The sequence below is a fragment of the Natator depressus genome, chromosome 4 (genome assembly GCF_965152275.1).
Source record: "Natator depressus isolate rNatDep1 chromosome 4, rNatDep2.hap1, whole genome shotgun sequence".
Taxonomy (NCBI): domain Eukaryota; kingdom Metazoa; phylum Chordata; order Testudines; family Cheloniidae; genus Natator; species Natator depressus.
In genome coordinates, this window is record NC_134237.1 from 118,265,049 (window position 1) to 118,281,046 (window position 15,998).

Consider the following 15,998-nt stretch of genomic DNA (forward strand, 5'->3'; position numbering starts at 1 on the left):
AGCAGTCTTCCAGGTTCAGGTATCTCTGAGCAGAGCTCAGACCTAATTCTCTCTCTGTGAAATTCACCCCAACAATGTACTTTGTACTTAAGCACCACCAAAGACATTAATGCAGAAGGCAGTCGGTATTTAAGTGGTACACAGGGCGCTCTGTGGGACCCTCTGCACTAGAGTGCAGTTCACTCTGGACATAATCCTGTGATCAGTGAAATTAATGGAAAGATTCCCATTAACTTCAATGGGCACTTGATCGAGCCCTCTGTGAGTGCAAGAAACCAGTGAAGTTTAGTTTAGTGTCAGTAAAGGGGGAAGGGAAGTATGTGTGTTTAGGGAAGGGATGGTGCTTGTTGCATTCTTTTAACAGGTAGCTCAGGGACTCCAGGGGCATCCAGTCTTAGTTACAACACGTCTGGGGATTCTCACTGCTTCATGGCCTATGTGCACCTCCTCAAGGACTGTACCTCAAAAGCCATAATATAGCCCCAAGTCCCTAAATAGTTAAGATTTACTGTTCTGTTTTAATGTGACACATTCAAAAGTGTGAGAACTATCAGTTCACAGCTTCTAAGCCCCCAAGCTTCTCTCTGTACTCCTTCTTTCATGCCATCCTTCTGCTCTGACACATTACAGAGGTACTGGTCACAGCTCTGTTGTTCAGGCTAAGTTGAGTTTTGCATGTAAAGTGGAATATATGCATGCCCTGCTAAACCCTTTGCTGGAAGGGAGTATGAGAGTGGTAGAGACTACTCATTTAAGGTATGTCTACACTGCACACTACTGGCGGCAGCATGCAGGGTACATGTAGCTGTACACTGCAGGGAGAAGCAGGCTGTGTCCTCACTGCAGTGTGCAGCTACACATGACAATGGAAGGCTCCAGCAGCAGGACAATACACGGCTAGAAACAGCAGTGTAGATGGGGGAGACGCTGCTTGGGTGTGTAAAGAGCCATGTAGGGTACATACCCTCAGGGGTCAACCGTGTCTTTACTCTACTGGCCTAATCAGTGCCTCACCATCCGCACTGCTATTTATACCTGTGCTAGGGAGAAATGCAGTGTATATACTCTACATGCCACTGTAAGAAGTGTGCAGGGAATGCCCTGAGATAACGTTTGAATTCAATAACAACTGGTTTGAATTCTCCTCCTGGATATCTACATGGGAGTTAAACAATCTCAGAGCTTACTGACAATTAATAATGTGAGAATGAGAGATGTGGCATTCCCCAGGGGAATCTTTTTCTCTGACTGACACAGCAAGCTTGCTTCTTTTGAAGTATCAACTCCCCCTAAATAGCTATGTCACAGATACTGACTTAATGAGACATTTTGAAAAACATAGTTTAAACAGAGAATGAAAACAGAGGTTTGTCCTAGACTATTAGCAGCCCATGAAATACACTTAAAGTAATCATATGCTTCAAGAAAAATGCTTGAAAGCAAGTACTGTACCACAGCTAGATATTTGCCACTACAGGCATAAATAAATAGAAGAATGTAAAAAAGTAAGAGAAAGGCATAAGGCTAGAGAAATATCTCACATCTAGTCAAGGAAAATATTCTTAGGAGAGAACAGTCCCAATGTACAGTGAATATGTCTGTGCTGATGATGGTTGTGGCCATGCCATTATTACAGGAAATGTTTCAAAAACATGTCAGTCTGCAGCCCTATGGAGTTCCTGCCAGAAAGGCAAGCTGGAAATCCTGGCAGGCACCTTTATATGAGCCAAACCCTACTGTCCTCACGCAGGCTTTAGTCAAGCAAAATTCCCATTCATAGGAATAGAAATTTTACCTCAGGAAAGACAGCAGTCTTTGGCTCCAAGGTATCTCTCTGTTGGTCTCTGTGTGATAAGTACAGACACCTCCGCTCCGTATAATAAACGTCAAGTTATAAATTGGTAACCTGCTGTCTACAGCTATTCGCTCTGGGGTTGCTAGTGTGCAATGAGCAAAACCTGTGTGCCTCAGGAACACTGCATGGGACAGGCAGGTTAGGAAGTGGAATCCTGCAGCGTTCCCAGAGGCACAGGCCTGGCGAGTGCCAGTTGTGCTGGTATTTGCTGCTTTGATCGTTTTGTGACCTTGAGGACGTGCTTATGAACATGATCTCCAGATGGCTGTCACAGCACGCACTGAGAGTAACACCCACCAGGGGCTGGAAAAATTAAGCAATAGAAGCTTTTTCAGCATTTATTTAACTATTTTAATACTCATTACAGCTACTCTCTCAGCTGGAACCTCTTGGTTATTTATATCCTTAGGAGATCATGTTCACGCCTGAGACCCTTCCAACTGCATTATTAGTAAAAAGTCCCAAATCTGTTCTCATTGAACTCAGAGGCAAATCTCTCACTGACTTCACTGACATTAGAAGTGGGTCCCTAATTCCTTTCAGGTTAGAAAGAGTGTGATTCTGGAAATGCAACATGTGCATGCAGAGGTGCGCTTGCATGCGATCAACTGCAAAATCAGGACCTATGTTTGTAAAAATCTCACCACGTCAAAATTAGATCTGCTAAATCAGTAGTGTTCAAGTCTAAATTTGTAATCTGCTTTGAGACTGCTGTTTACTTGAACTTTTCTTTCCTTTGTAGATACTTTGCATGTTTGGTACAATCTAAATCTAAGTGGTAATCTAAGACCTAAAAATATACAGCAAAGGAAAAGAATAAAATGGCCAATATCCTGTTATTTTTAACTATGGTATTCAAAAGATTTAATGGGACAATGTCAATTCTGATTTGCAAGAATCAACAAATAAAGAGGTTTTGAAGATATCAACTTTCTCTGCAATAACAGAATATGTTAAACAACAGTTAACAGTAAAAAGTGGTACACCTTTCTGTCTTATAGCAGGGACTGCAGAAGGGGATACTTACATAGATCACACGGCTTGGGGAACCTGATGTACTTGAAGCAGGAATGGAAATAACACTCTCAGAGGAAGTTCTAGTTTCCTAGGACAAAAAGCAAAAGGAAATTTATCCAAGGATTCCTAAGAAAGAAAGAGTATAAAAGGTCTTTCATTTAAGCTCAGCTTTGCAACTTAAAAATAAAATGCTATGGTCTACTCTAGCTAAAACTAACAAACATCAAAGAGGACTAGTCAATCATCAAAATAATTAATTTTTGCGCGGGTCAGTACGTTATCTCATGTACCATTTACCTTCCCCCCACCAGAATGAGCCCCAGTGGTATGATCCTGGGCTACCAGAATGGTCCCAGAGGGCTGCTAATGCTGTTGCAGTTACAGCAGCTTTGAGGCTGCGGTCATGTGGGTGCATAAGGGAAGAATTTGAGTCCCTATGTGTATGTTGTCAAATTTTCGTATTTGTTTTTTATAATGTCTCATGGTGCTAGGTAATTAATTGGCAGCCAGCAAACAGCACTTAGAGCACTGCAAATAAAGCAGACAGACTGCAAAAAAGACTCAGGCCCAGATGCTCTAAGATATTTAGATTTCTAACTTCTATTGAAATTAATCATAGAATATCAGGGTTGGAAGGGACCTCAGGAGGTCATCTAGTCCAATGCCCTGCTCAAAGCAGGACCGATCCCCAATTAAATCATCCCAGCCAGGGCTTTGTCAAGCCTGACCTTAAAAACTTCTAAGGAAGGAGATTCCACCACCTCCCTAGGTAACGCATTCCAGTGTTTCACCACCCTCCTAGTGAAAAAGATTTTCCTAATATCCAACCTAAACCTCCCCCACTGCAACTTGAGACCATTACTCCTTGTTCTGTCATCTGCTACCACTGAGAACAGTCTAGAGCCATCCTCTTTGGAACCCCCTTTCAGGTAGTTGAAAGCAGTTATCAAATCCCCCCTCATTCTTCTCTTCCACAGACTAAACAATCCCAGTTCCCTCAGCCTCTCCTCATAAGTCATGTGTTCCAGTCCCCTAATCATTTTTGTTGCCCTCCTTTTGTTTTTTGTTTGTTTGTTTTTGTCCTTTTGCCTTTTGTTGCTGGACTCTCTCCAATTTTTCCACATCCTTCTTGTAGTGCGAGGCCCAAAACTAGACACAGTACTCCAGAGGAGGCCTCACCAATGTCGAATAGAGGGGAATGATCACGTCCCTCGATCTGCTGGCAATGCCCCTATTTATACATCCCAAAATGCCATTGGCCTTCTTAGCAACAAGGGCACACTGTTGACTCATATTCAGCCTCTTGTCCACTGTAACCCCTAGGTCCTTTTCTGCAGAAATGCTGCTGAGCCATTCGGTCCCTAGTCTGTAGCGGTGCATGGGATTCTTCTGTCGTAAGTGCAGGACTCTGCACTTATCCTCGTTGAACCTCATCAGATTTCTTTTGGCCCAATCCTCCAATTTGTCTAGGTCCCTCTGTATCCTATCACTACCCTCCAGCGTATCTACCTCTCCTCCCAGTTTAGTGTCATCTGCAAACTTGCTGAGGGTGCAATCCACACTATCCTCCAGATCATTTATGAAGATATTGAACAAAACCGGCCCCAGGACCAACCCTTGGGGCCCTCCACTTGATACCAGCTGCCAACTAGACATGGAGCCATTGATCACTATCCGTTGAGCCCAACAATCTAGCAAACTTTCTATCCACCTCATAGTCCATTCATCCAGCCCATACTTCTTTAACTTGCTAGCAAGAATACTGTGGGAGACCGTGTCAAAAGCTTTGCTAGAGTCAAGGAACAACATGTCCACCGCTTTCCCCTCATCCACAGAGCCAGTTATCTCATCATAGAAGGCAATTAGATTAGTCAGGCATGACTTGCCCTTGGTGAATCCATGCTGACTGTTCCTGATCACTTTCCTCTCCTCTAAGTGCTTCAGAATTGATTCCTTGAGGACCTGCTCCATGATTTTTCCAGGGAAAAATGGGGGTTGGGGGCCTAACCACCTTCGAGGATCTGGGACTCTGTCTCTTTTGCTCTCTTATTTTGAGTACAACAGATTAATATTCATGCCAATCTTAGTATGGCACGTATTCCCTGTTTTTTTTAAACTAGTTACTGCATTTAGAATATCATCTAAGCCATGACAGAACTTTACTGCAATGTTTTTGGTAGTTTCCTTTATTGTGAGAAGTAGCATCAATTATAAACAAAAAAGAAGGTCAGTGAGATACAAGAACAACTAGAAATGAATGATCTTGAAGTTGTTATTCAAATTGAAACCAACCTGTGGGATCCACATTTAAATGATAAAATAATGAAAATAACATTTATTCCCTACATTATCCTTCAGCCATGTACATTAGCTCCTCATAAAATATTTTCTGCTTGTATGGAGAAACCTGTGCTTGACTGCAAGTGGATGTGAATTTTGCCATGAGTACAGTGATAGTCATGCACAGTATTCCTAAAGCCAGAAATGTCTTGTCTGGGGGTGACATATTGTTAGTAGTGTTAAGCTGTCAGATCTAGTTATTGTCCGAGCTATCCCTGTTCATTACTGATAGTAGCTTCTACCTTATAGGTACAACCACAGAATGGGTCTAATTTCACAGTTGTCTGTAGGAGTTATCCAGTATAATTGTCTTCAAAAAGGCCCTGACTAAATAATTTATAGAATTTGATTAAGAATATTAAAATACATCTTTGATCTCTAACATGACACTACCTTACCAAAGAGAAAATACTTGATGGCTCTATATAATGTGTCTCTACCAAAATAGTGATACATTCCTATTTGTCATTGTTAATACTGCATTTTTGCTGCTTCTATGGTTTGCTTATATGTCTTAAGAGCTAGATTGTCAGATCCTTCCTCACACTAAGTAGTGCCTCATTCCACAAATAGTCTCATTACTTTGGGACAACTTGTGGAGTAAGGCACTATTCAGTGTGAGTAATGGGTCACTAAACAAATAGTTATATAAAAAAGAAACAATCTATCTATTTTGGAATATCTGGCTGATCTATGAAGTGCTTCAGAGGAGTTTCATCACCCTGTTTACTTCTCAAATTTATACTGAAAGCCTTTTCTCACCAGGACATCAGCACAAGGGTGTGCGTCATTGGGTATTTCCATTACACGTCTAAAAAGACTCCAAAATCAGGTATGTAAGTAGAGTATTATTAGATAATGTTTGGAGAGTGTGGTGACATAAAAGACCCTATAATAGTGGCAGTACAGTTCTGTATTTGAAAGTTTCTCAACCTGTGTTGTTGGGTACATCACATCTTTCTCCAACTTGGGTAAGGGGCCTGAAAGTGTCGCCAACATGTAACCCATATACTCTATGGCCTCCTCTTACCTCAACTGCCCTTAGGTTTTTGCTTAAGCTCCAGTACTGCAGAGTTTAAAGTTAAGTTCTAGTCAGAAAAGCAATTAAGCATGCAACAAGTGCCTGATCCAAATTCCTTTGAGGTCAAATGTACAGACTCTGATTGACTTCAGTGAGCTTTGAATGAAGCCCCAGTCTGTGTGTACATAGTCAAATCTGCTTTGACTAAATTAAGAGCACAAAAAATTGGGTTGAATATATTTAATAAAACTCAACTGGGCACCTCCGTTGGTGACTTTTCTGACTTTAAAGATGCTATCTTGTTTCCCTAAGAGAAGGATGATCTATTAAATTCCTGCCTTTTGCAGGCAACCTCTGGCTCCTTATTTTGAGGAGCAATCCCAGTAGATTTCCTTCCAATGCTGTTAATTCTACTAGCCGATTCAGTCACTCCTGTGACCCGCTCTTTACTCGATACTATGCTCTCCTATCTCCATTTTCCCTCTTTCTGATCAGTATCTGCTCACACAAACTTCCCTTGCTCTCTGCACTGTCCATTACTCCTCTTGAAATCTCTTCTCTATCAAGCTCTGATTTCTGTCACTTTTAGCCCCCACTTCTCTCCTCCAAAACTCAATCCTCTCAGTTGATGCTATTATAACCATCCCACCATCAACCTCAGCCTGGACCAGTCCACACAAGAGAACCACTTCCTGGACACTACAGTGCTAATAAGCTATGGTCACATAAAAACCACCCTATACCAGAAACCTACTGACCTCTATACTTACCGATATGCCTCCAGCTTTCATCCAGACCACACCACACGATCCATTGTCTACAGCCAAGCTCTACGATACAACCGCATTTGCTCCAACCCCTCAGACAGAGACAAACACCTACAAGAGCTCTATCAAGCATTCTTACAACTATAATACCCACCTGCTGAAATGAAGAAACTGATTGACAGAACCAGAAGAGTACCCAGAAGTCACCTACTACCGGACAGGCCCAACAAAGAAAATAACAGAACGCCACTAGCCATCACCTTCAGCCCCCAACTAAAGCCTCTCCAGTGCATCATCAAGGATCTACAACCTATCCTGAAGGACGATCCATCAGTCTCACAGATCTCTGGAGACAGGCCAGTCCTTGCTTACAGACAGCCCCCCAACCTGAAGCAAATACTCACCAGCAACCACACACCACACAACAAAAACAAGGAACCTATCCTTGCAACAAAGCCCATTGCCAACTGTGTCCACATATCTATTCAGGGGACACCATCATAGGGCCTAATCACATCAGCCACACTATCAGAGGCTCATTCACCTGCACATCCACCAATGTGATATATGCCATCATGTGCCAGCAATGCCCCTCTGCCATGTACATTGGTCAAACTGGACAGTCTCTGCGTAAAAGAATAAATGGACACAAATCAGACGTCAAGAATTATAACATTCAAAAACCAAAAAGAAAAGGAGTACTTGTGGCACCTTAGAGACTAACCAATTTATTTGAGCATAAGCTTTCGTGAGCTACAGCATCTGATGAAGTGAGCTGTAGCTCATGAAAGCTTATGCTCAAATAAATTGGGTAGTCTCTAAGGTGCCACAAGTACTCCTTTTTTTTTTGCGAACACAGACTAACACGGCTGTTACTCTGAAACCATTCAAAAACCAGTTGGAGAACACTTCAGTCTCTCTGGTCACTTGATTACAGACCTAAAAGTCGCAATATTACAACAAAAAAACTTCAAAAACAGACTCCAACAAGAGACTGCTGAATTGGAATTAATTTGCAAACTGGACACCATTAAATTAGGCTTGAATAAAAACTGGGAGTGGATGTGTCATTACACAAAGTAAAACTATTTCCCCATGTTTATTTTTCCCCCCTACTGTTCCTCACACGTTCTTGTCAACTGCTGGAAATGGTCCATCTTGATTATCACTACAAAAGGTTTTTTTTCTCTCCAGCTGGTAATAGCTCACCTTAACTGATCACTCTCGTTACAGTGTGTATGGTAACACCCATTGTTTCATGTTCTCTGTGTATATAAAATTGTCCTACTGTATTTTCCACTGCATGCATCCGATGAAGTGGGCTGTAGCCCACGAAAGCTTGTGCTCAAATAAATTTGTTAGTCTCTAAGGCGCCACAAGTACTCCTGCTCCTTTTACTTTTTGGTCCTCTATATACTTGACCTTTTTGCTCCCTGCTTCCAGCATTCTGCCCACTCATCTATCCGCCAGCCTTCAACCCCACCCCTCCTGTGATGACTCTTGCCCTTCCTCTCCCTTATTTGCAATTTTTCTTTTTCTTCTGGCTCCTTCCTGTCTGCTTGCAAGCTTGTTCTTATATCTCTTAGAGGAAAAAAATATCCCTCAGCTCCACCTGTTTCTCCCCAACCTTTTCCCCTCCACTCTTTCATCTCTAAAGCCCTGGAGCATGCGTCCACCCACTCTTTCTTCAGATGCATCAGAGGAAGTGGGTTTTTTACCCATGAAAGCTTCTGCCCAAATAAATCTGTTAGTCTTTAAGCTTCCACTAGACTCCTCATTGTTTTTGTGGATACAGACTAACACTGCTACCCCTCTGATACTCTTTCTGCCTTCTTCACATACATTTATTGTGCTCAGTACATAGAAAATAACCATTCTTTTAAAACGATCACCCTGAGGATGCTCTCCTTCATCTACTAGAACAGGGGTCGGCAATCTATGGCATGCGTGCCAAACATGGCATGCGAGCCAGTTTTTAATGGCATGCTGCTATCTGCTGGACCCGGGAAGACAGTAGCATGCCACTAAAAATCCTGCCCGGCTCGCTCTTTTCTGCCCCCCGCTCTCTCTCCTTGCAGGGCAGGCAAGCTTCCCCCCCCCCCCACCTCTTCCCCCAGCATGCTGGGTTCCTGCCCCTCCTTCTCTCTCTCCCTGCGGCCAATCAGCTGACAGCCCTTGCTATAGAGGGGAAGAGGTAAAAGCGGGGGAGAGGTAAAAGCGGAGCTGCAGCGCGCTCTCTGCTCCGGGGACCTTGGTGAAGGGGGTAGAATCAGGGCATATTCCCTCCAGCCCCCTGCTGTGAGCCGCTCAGGGCAGGGGGCTGGGAGCAACCCCATGACCCCAGCCCACACCCCCAGCCCTCTGCCCTGACCCCTGCACCCACCCACACACCCCAGCCCTCTGCCCTGACCCCTGCACCCCCCTCACACACCGCCAGCCCTCTGCCCTGACCCCTGAACCCTCCTCACACACACCCAGCCCTCTGCCCTCACCCCTGCACCCCCCCCACACCCCAGCCCTGATTCCGGCACCCCCCATACATACCCAGCCCCCCCAGCCCCCTGCCCTGACTCTTGCACCCCCCACATCCCCACCCCCACCCTGAGCACCAAACGGGAGCTCCTATACACACACACACACACACACACACACACACACACACATTCCCACCTGCACCCCTCGCACCAAATGGGAGCTGCCCAGATAAGCGCTCCACACCCAAACCTCCTGCCCCAAACCTGAGCCCCCTCCCTCATTCTAGCTCCTGGCCAGACCCTGCACCCCAACCCCCAGCCTGCTCCTTCACCCGCTGCCCTGTTCTCAGCACACTCCCACCCTCATCTCAGTGCAGAGAGAGGAAGAGAATGGCTAGAACCAGGGAGAAGGTAGGTACCTACTCTATGTGGACAGAGCCAGGACCCCAGACCGGCAGTGGGCTGAGCGGGGCCGGCAGCCGGGACCCTGGCTGGCAGGAGCCGGCGGACGGAACTCCAGACCGACAGGCTGCTGGTCTGGGGTTTTGGCTGCCTGCCCACCCACTTCCCGGATCCCAGTAGGGCCAACCAGGGTCCCGGCTGCAGGCCCAACTCAGCCTGCTGCCGGCCTAGGTGAACGGAACCCCAGGGCGGCAGCGGGCTGAGCGGGCCGGCAGCGTAAGATCAGCATTTAAATTTAATTGCAAATGAAGCTTCTTAAACATTTTGAAAACCTTGTTTACATACGACAATAGCTTAGTTATATAATGTACGGACTTATAGAGAGAGACCTTCTAAAAAACATTAAAATGTATTATTGGCACGCGAAACTTTAAATTAAAGTGAATAAATGAAGACTCGGCACACCACTTCTAAAAGGTTGCCGACCCCTGTACTAGAATGTCAATCAATTGCCACATCCCACACAGTCACCTTCACAAGCTGTGCTAACGATCCACCACTACCCTTTATAAAATTCCCTCCTTCTCTTTTGTTTCTCCTATATAAAAAGGCGCTGGTAAATTAAAACAAAAAGCGAAGTAAATGGGAGTAATTAGTTCTGAACAACTTTTTGGTCCGGTTCTGTATTTCTTACTGAAGCAAAACTCGCCCTGATTTTTATGAGGTTTACTCACAGAGAGCCTCTTTCACTTTGCTCAAGATTAGGGGCACTTGCATAGCACTTGAGAGATGTGTGGCTAATCCGTCAGTCTTTAAACAATGTCCTAAAAGGGTGTTTTCTGTGCCTTAGGGGGAAGCCCAGCTAGCACCTGGCCAGCACAACAGTGTCTACTGTCCTTTTAAAGAGGAAAAAATATTTAACTACATAGGAACATATGACTAGAAGCAGGGCCGTCCCTAGCTCTTCTGGGGTCCTACGCAGCCCCCCCCGTGGGGGGCAGGCGGGCAGGCCTCCATGGTGAGGGGTGGGGCTGGCTTGGGGGTCAGGGGGGAACCACACCCCAGCACTCCCCAGCAGCACAACTGGGGCTGGGCTGCTGCACTTCTTGCTGCTGGTGAGTGCAGGCCAGACCCTGCTGCACTCCTCAGGGGAGTCGGGGCGGGACTGGGGCAGAGAAGAGGGTGGGGACGGAGCAGGGCGGGGGCTTTAGGGAAGGAGTGGAGTGGGGGCTGGGCTGAGGCAGAGCAGGGAGGGAAGAGGTGGAGCTGGGACAGAGTGAGGGGGGCACGGGGAAGAGGCAGGGCGGGGGCTGGAGAAGCACAAATTTCCTGGTGCCCTACTAGAAGCACATCCTATGTAAGCAAGTCCAGTTCCCTGCTATCACAGGCGCCCCATCATATAATCCCACTCCTAAATTTATCAATCTCTACATTTTCAAAAAGTTGCATGGAGTTTTAGCCAGCAACTTCCATTAATGAATTGAGAGTAAAATGCGGTGCAAGTCTGAAAATGTAGGATATACTGTTATGCTGAATCAATAGCTCTTCTACCAACTAAAATATTTGGTTGTCAAAAAAGGTCATTTGGAAATTTTTTTGTTTTTGTTTTCTATCTGAAATACCACTTGCTACTGACTGAAATTTATGAGGCAAAAGGTTAATTGGCTACTTTACATTTTAAACACTCACTTGAGTTCAGAGCTCTCCAAAAATGATGGATCAGAGCAATCATTACCCCTCCTAAATACATGGGTACAATACATGGGGCCGTGACCTTTTAGGATGAAGCCGAAAATAATGTTTTTCAAAGCTGTACTTCGGTCAGAGATGTAATTGCTAACACACCAGATGTGTGGGCATTCTCCTTTCATAGTTGCTGCCCTGAATTATGTCCTGTCCTATGCGTTTGGAGTATAACTTTTCTCAAGCCAAATCAAAGCTCTTTCAAACAAGACCACCGCTTGATGCATCTAGAGAAAACAATCCAAAAGACCCCACATTTGGCCTCACTCCATTAAGCAAGACGGTGGTGTCTCAGTCCCACTACTTGAGACAGACCATGTCCCTGATTATTGATTAATTTTCCATTTTTCAGAGTCAGCTCATCCATCAACTGTTCTTTTAATTATTAAGATTCCCAGAACTCCTTCTTCTTTCCACTATACACAGAGAGAGATCATCCCCTTTCCACCACACAAATCATCGTAGTTAGTATTTATTTAATATCAGAGGTTAAATTAGGTTGAGTAAGTGTGACAGCTCTAAAAAAGCAAAAAAAAAGGTGCCAGAAAGAGATTTTTATGTAAGGAAAATATAGCGAGATTCCAATGATGTTTTATTTATAGCCATCTAAACAGAGAGGCTGCCAGTGCACTAATCTTTCGTTACATCCTAATCTAATGACAAAGAGTTCATTCATATACTTCAGGCCAAGAATTTCCTTAAAGGATAGGTTTAATCACCGACTAGCTAAAATACAGACTCTAATAAATAAATTACTACTGCGCCAACTGTATTGTCATTTAAAGTTACTGTGGTTAACAATCTCAGTGGCCAGTAGAACAATAAGACAATGTAATAAATTAAAACTGGATTAAAAGATGTTTCATTTACCTTGCTTTTTTCTTCAGTCTTGGCTGCCTGTCTACAGGCTGGATGCCAAATGGAAGTACCTGAAAATAAAAGCCAGCACTTTGGTGAATTCTGTCCTGTAAAATGCAGCTTTCAGCATGAAGGGCAGAACACTGATCTCCAATAATCATAGAAACCGGGGTGAAATCCTGGCCTCACTGAAGTCAGTGGGAGTTTTGCCATTAACTTCAACAGGGCTAGGATTTCACCCATGGTTTCTAAGTCAAAATATGACAACTTTGGGATACTCAGAAATCATTAAACAGGCTTAGCTCTTTTTTAAATTCTTTGAAAATTCTTTAAACTATAACAACCCCCTACTCATCAAAACAAACAAAAAAACTCTCTATGTCCCTCATTATCCTCCGAATAATGTACACACTTTGGTCTAGATTCTCAGCTGGTGTAAAATGCCATAGTTCTATTGATTTGTGCTGATTTACATTAGCAGATAATCTGGCCTGCTATCTTAATTGCTCATGAAATTAACATTCATCTTGCATTCCCTACTTATAAATGGGACGTAAGTTAAATACTACCACACGAAATTAATTCAGGGAGATTGTATAAGGCAGTGATACTCAGACCTCAGTGGTTCAGGAGCCAAATTATCAATCAGCATTACCCAAAAGAGCCATAGTAGTGTGAATTCATTGTTTCATTTACTATAGTAGTATTCATATTTAAACAGTACGATGGGGAAATATTTAGTTTATATATATATACATATTCTCACAGCAAACAAGTTAATAATTTAGTGCAAGTTGATAACCTGGATTGATTAATAAAATAGTAAAACATCCTGATCGGTTAATAATTAAATCACACAGTGTTTGAATATCGTGTGTTGCAAAGAGCTACAGGAGACACATTGAACAGCCACTTGCGGCTCGCAAGCCACAGTTTGAGTATCACAGGAATAAGGCAAAGAGAACAGCAAACGAAAATAGAATGAAGCCAGCCTAGAACTACAATACATTAAAACCAGAAGGCCATGGTGCAGTAGACATTAGAAAAAACTACACAAAGTAGTCTTATTTTGGAACATATTAGCAATCAAGCTTCAAAAAAGAGCATCGTTCTACCTGGAGAATTTAAATTTAAAAACAATGTCCATGAAGTTAACACAAGATGCTAGACTGTTATGGTCTTTTTCTTTTAGCTAAATAAGTGTGTGTGGTTTTCTCTGAGCAATAACTAAACTAGCAATATAATTGCTATAGCAAGCACATTATCAAACAGAAAAATGGAAGAGCTTCATCTGCAGAGAACAGGAGAATGGACCATTTGAACCAGAGCAATTTGCTTGATATATACAACAACAACAAATCACCTATAAACAATCAAAAGGGTGCAAGTGTTTCAATAAAATGTCAGCATGAGTGAGCTTCCTTAAGGAAACAGACTACAGGCCAAATTCATGATCTCAAATAAGGATAATATGAAGTGCTGCTGTGTTACTTATGTTTTATATTTACCTCTGTTTTATAAACAGTAGCACAGTAATAGTAAAAAAACCCAAACGTGCAGAATCCAAGTCAATGATGTTTCCAAGACAGGACAATCTTGTGTCCCTATGCACCACATTTGGTCTGGAATATTTCACCTGAATTTGGATACATTAATTTAATAATTTGGGAACAGGATAACAGGGTTGATTTATATTTATGTTCCAAATAGGAACAGGAAGCAATGCTGTTACAATAATGTGACCTTCACAGACTTTCTGGGCATGAAGATCATTGAAATACTGTGGAGAAAGTATTTTTGGGGTATTGCAGGTTAATGAAATTGAGCTGGTAAAACTGTTCAGTGCTGTTTCATGAAGAGCATTTTCAGAGGGAGGACTGGGTGTCTGTGGGGGGTGAAAATTAAAATTTAAATAAGATAAACATATATGCAACAAAGAGAAAGGGAGAGAGAAAGAGAAAATTAGCACAGAAACTTAAGAGTCAAAAACAAAGTAAAATCTGAAAAGCCAAACATAACATCAGTATGTTCAGAATTTAGAGGTAAGCTGTATACAAATAACTATACCGAATATATCAGTAACTGCAGAAAACAAGATGGGTCCAAAAGCAAAACTCTGAACTTTGGGACTGTTTGCATCAGAACTCAGAACAAAAATTAGCAAACATCCATCTTGTAATATCTTTATAAAGGATTAAACTGAAATCTTGGATCCAGACACAACTGAACTTTGGAGTGTTTGAAATCTAAATTCAAATTCTGTGGTTTGGTATCATCTCCAAGGCTGGTTTTAGCACTGATTTGTTACAGGATTTCACAGATTCCTACTACTGCTGAGCAAATTGGCTTGCCATTAACCAAGGAATCACAACATTCCCTGGCTTCTGCAGTGAGTAAAGTCATGGATCACAGTGGCACTCAGTGAACTACTATAATTTGCTCTAAATCAATGTGACAATAGAATAGCGGCATTTGTGATTTTAAATAATGTAACAGCAAATCTTATGTAGGTAGTGTCTAATTTTCTCTGTTTAAAGAATAAACACAAAGAACGATTTAAGTGTACTACTGATACTTGCAGGTTATAGAACCGAGCTGGGTAAAAAACATTAATCTTGGGTTCATACATCAACTTGCTAGTTCCCTCTGCCCACTTAGTTTCTCTTTCTGTTTTGCCATGAAAATGTACTGCCAGAGCGGCTGTGCCCAGATGTTTATGCTAGAGGGAGCTGTGTTATAAATGCAGATATTGTTTTAATAAATACATTAAGGATCAATACTAATAATAACTTTTGTTTGTTTACCTTGTAGATACATTTCTTCTCCTTCTGCAAACATCTGACTGCATCTGACACATCGTGCACAAGCTGGGTGATAATGTTTTTCTCCGGCCTGTTGGGGAAAAGAAAAGGTAATTATGGATAATGCAAACTCTAGACAGCACTGCAGCTTATTCAGTGATTACAACTTCAGATTTCATATTACGTTTTTGAAGAAAATATTTTATTACATGTTATTTTCTTTCAAACTGTAGAGTGCAATTTTAAGTAAATTATTATTAATCAGTTAAATCAAGTTATTAAAACCCCAATGCTGATTTTAGTTACAGAAGATACACCTTTAAAAATGAAATATAGCTTTGATAGTAGGTCAGATATGATCCCATTTAAATGAATGAAAAAATTCCCAATGACTTGAATTGACCATAACATACTCCAAACTGTTGACAGAAGCCAGTGATTGCAGGTTCCAGTGACATAGGGAAGGATAGGAGAGCAGTCCTGGAGGCCACATTTTGGCTACTAGGTAAGAGACTGAAGTCCAGGACCTCCACAATAGTGTTCTCTGATATGCTTCCAGTTCCACACAAAGGGCCAGTTAGACAGGCAGAACAATGAGGTCTCAATGTGTGGATGAGACAATGGTGTAAGTAGGAGGGATTTAGATTTATTAGGAACTGGGGAACCTTTTGGGAAAGGAGGAGCCTATACAAGAGGGATGGCCTTCACCTAAACCAAAAT

General features: G+C 42.6%; 1 protein-coding gene across 7 annotated transcripts in view; it reads right to left on the minus strand.

The window, feature by feature from the left end:
* The window catches only part of ABLIM2 (actin binding LIM protein family member 2), a 214,243-nt gene that overhangs the window by 64,071 nt on the left and 134,174 nt on the right, over positions 1–15,998 (minus strand). For all 7 annotated transcript variants that reach the window (XM_074951750.1, XM_074951752.1, XM_074951753.1 and 4 more), the window contains 3 exons: positions 15,282–15,369; positions 12,490–12,548; positions 2,883–2,960 (listed from right to left, as the gene is read on the minus strand). In XM_074951750.1, coding sequence (XP_074807851.1) covers positions 2,883–2,960; positions 12,490–12,548; positions 15,282–15,369 — 225 coding nt within the window. The remainder of the gene's footprint in view (positions 1–2,882; positions 2,961–12,489; positions 12,549–15,281; positions 15,370–15,998) is intronic.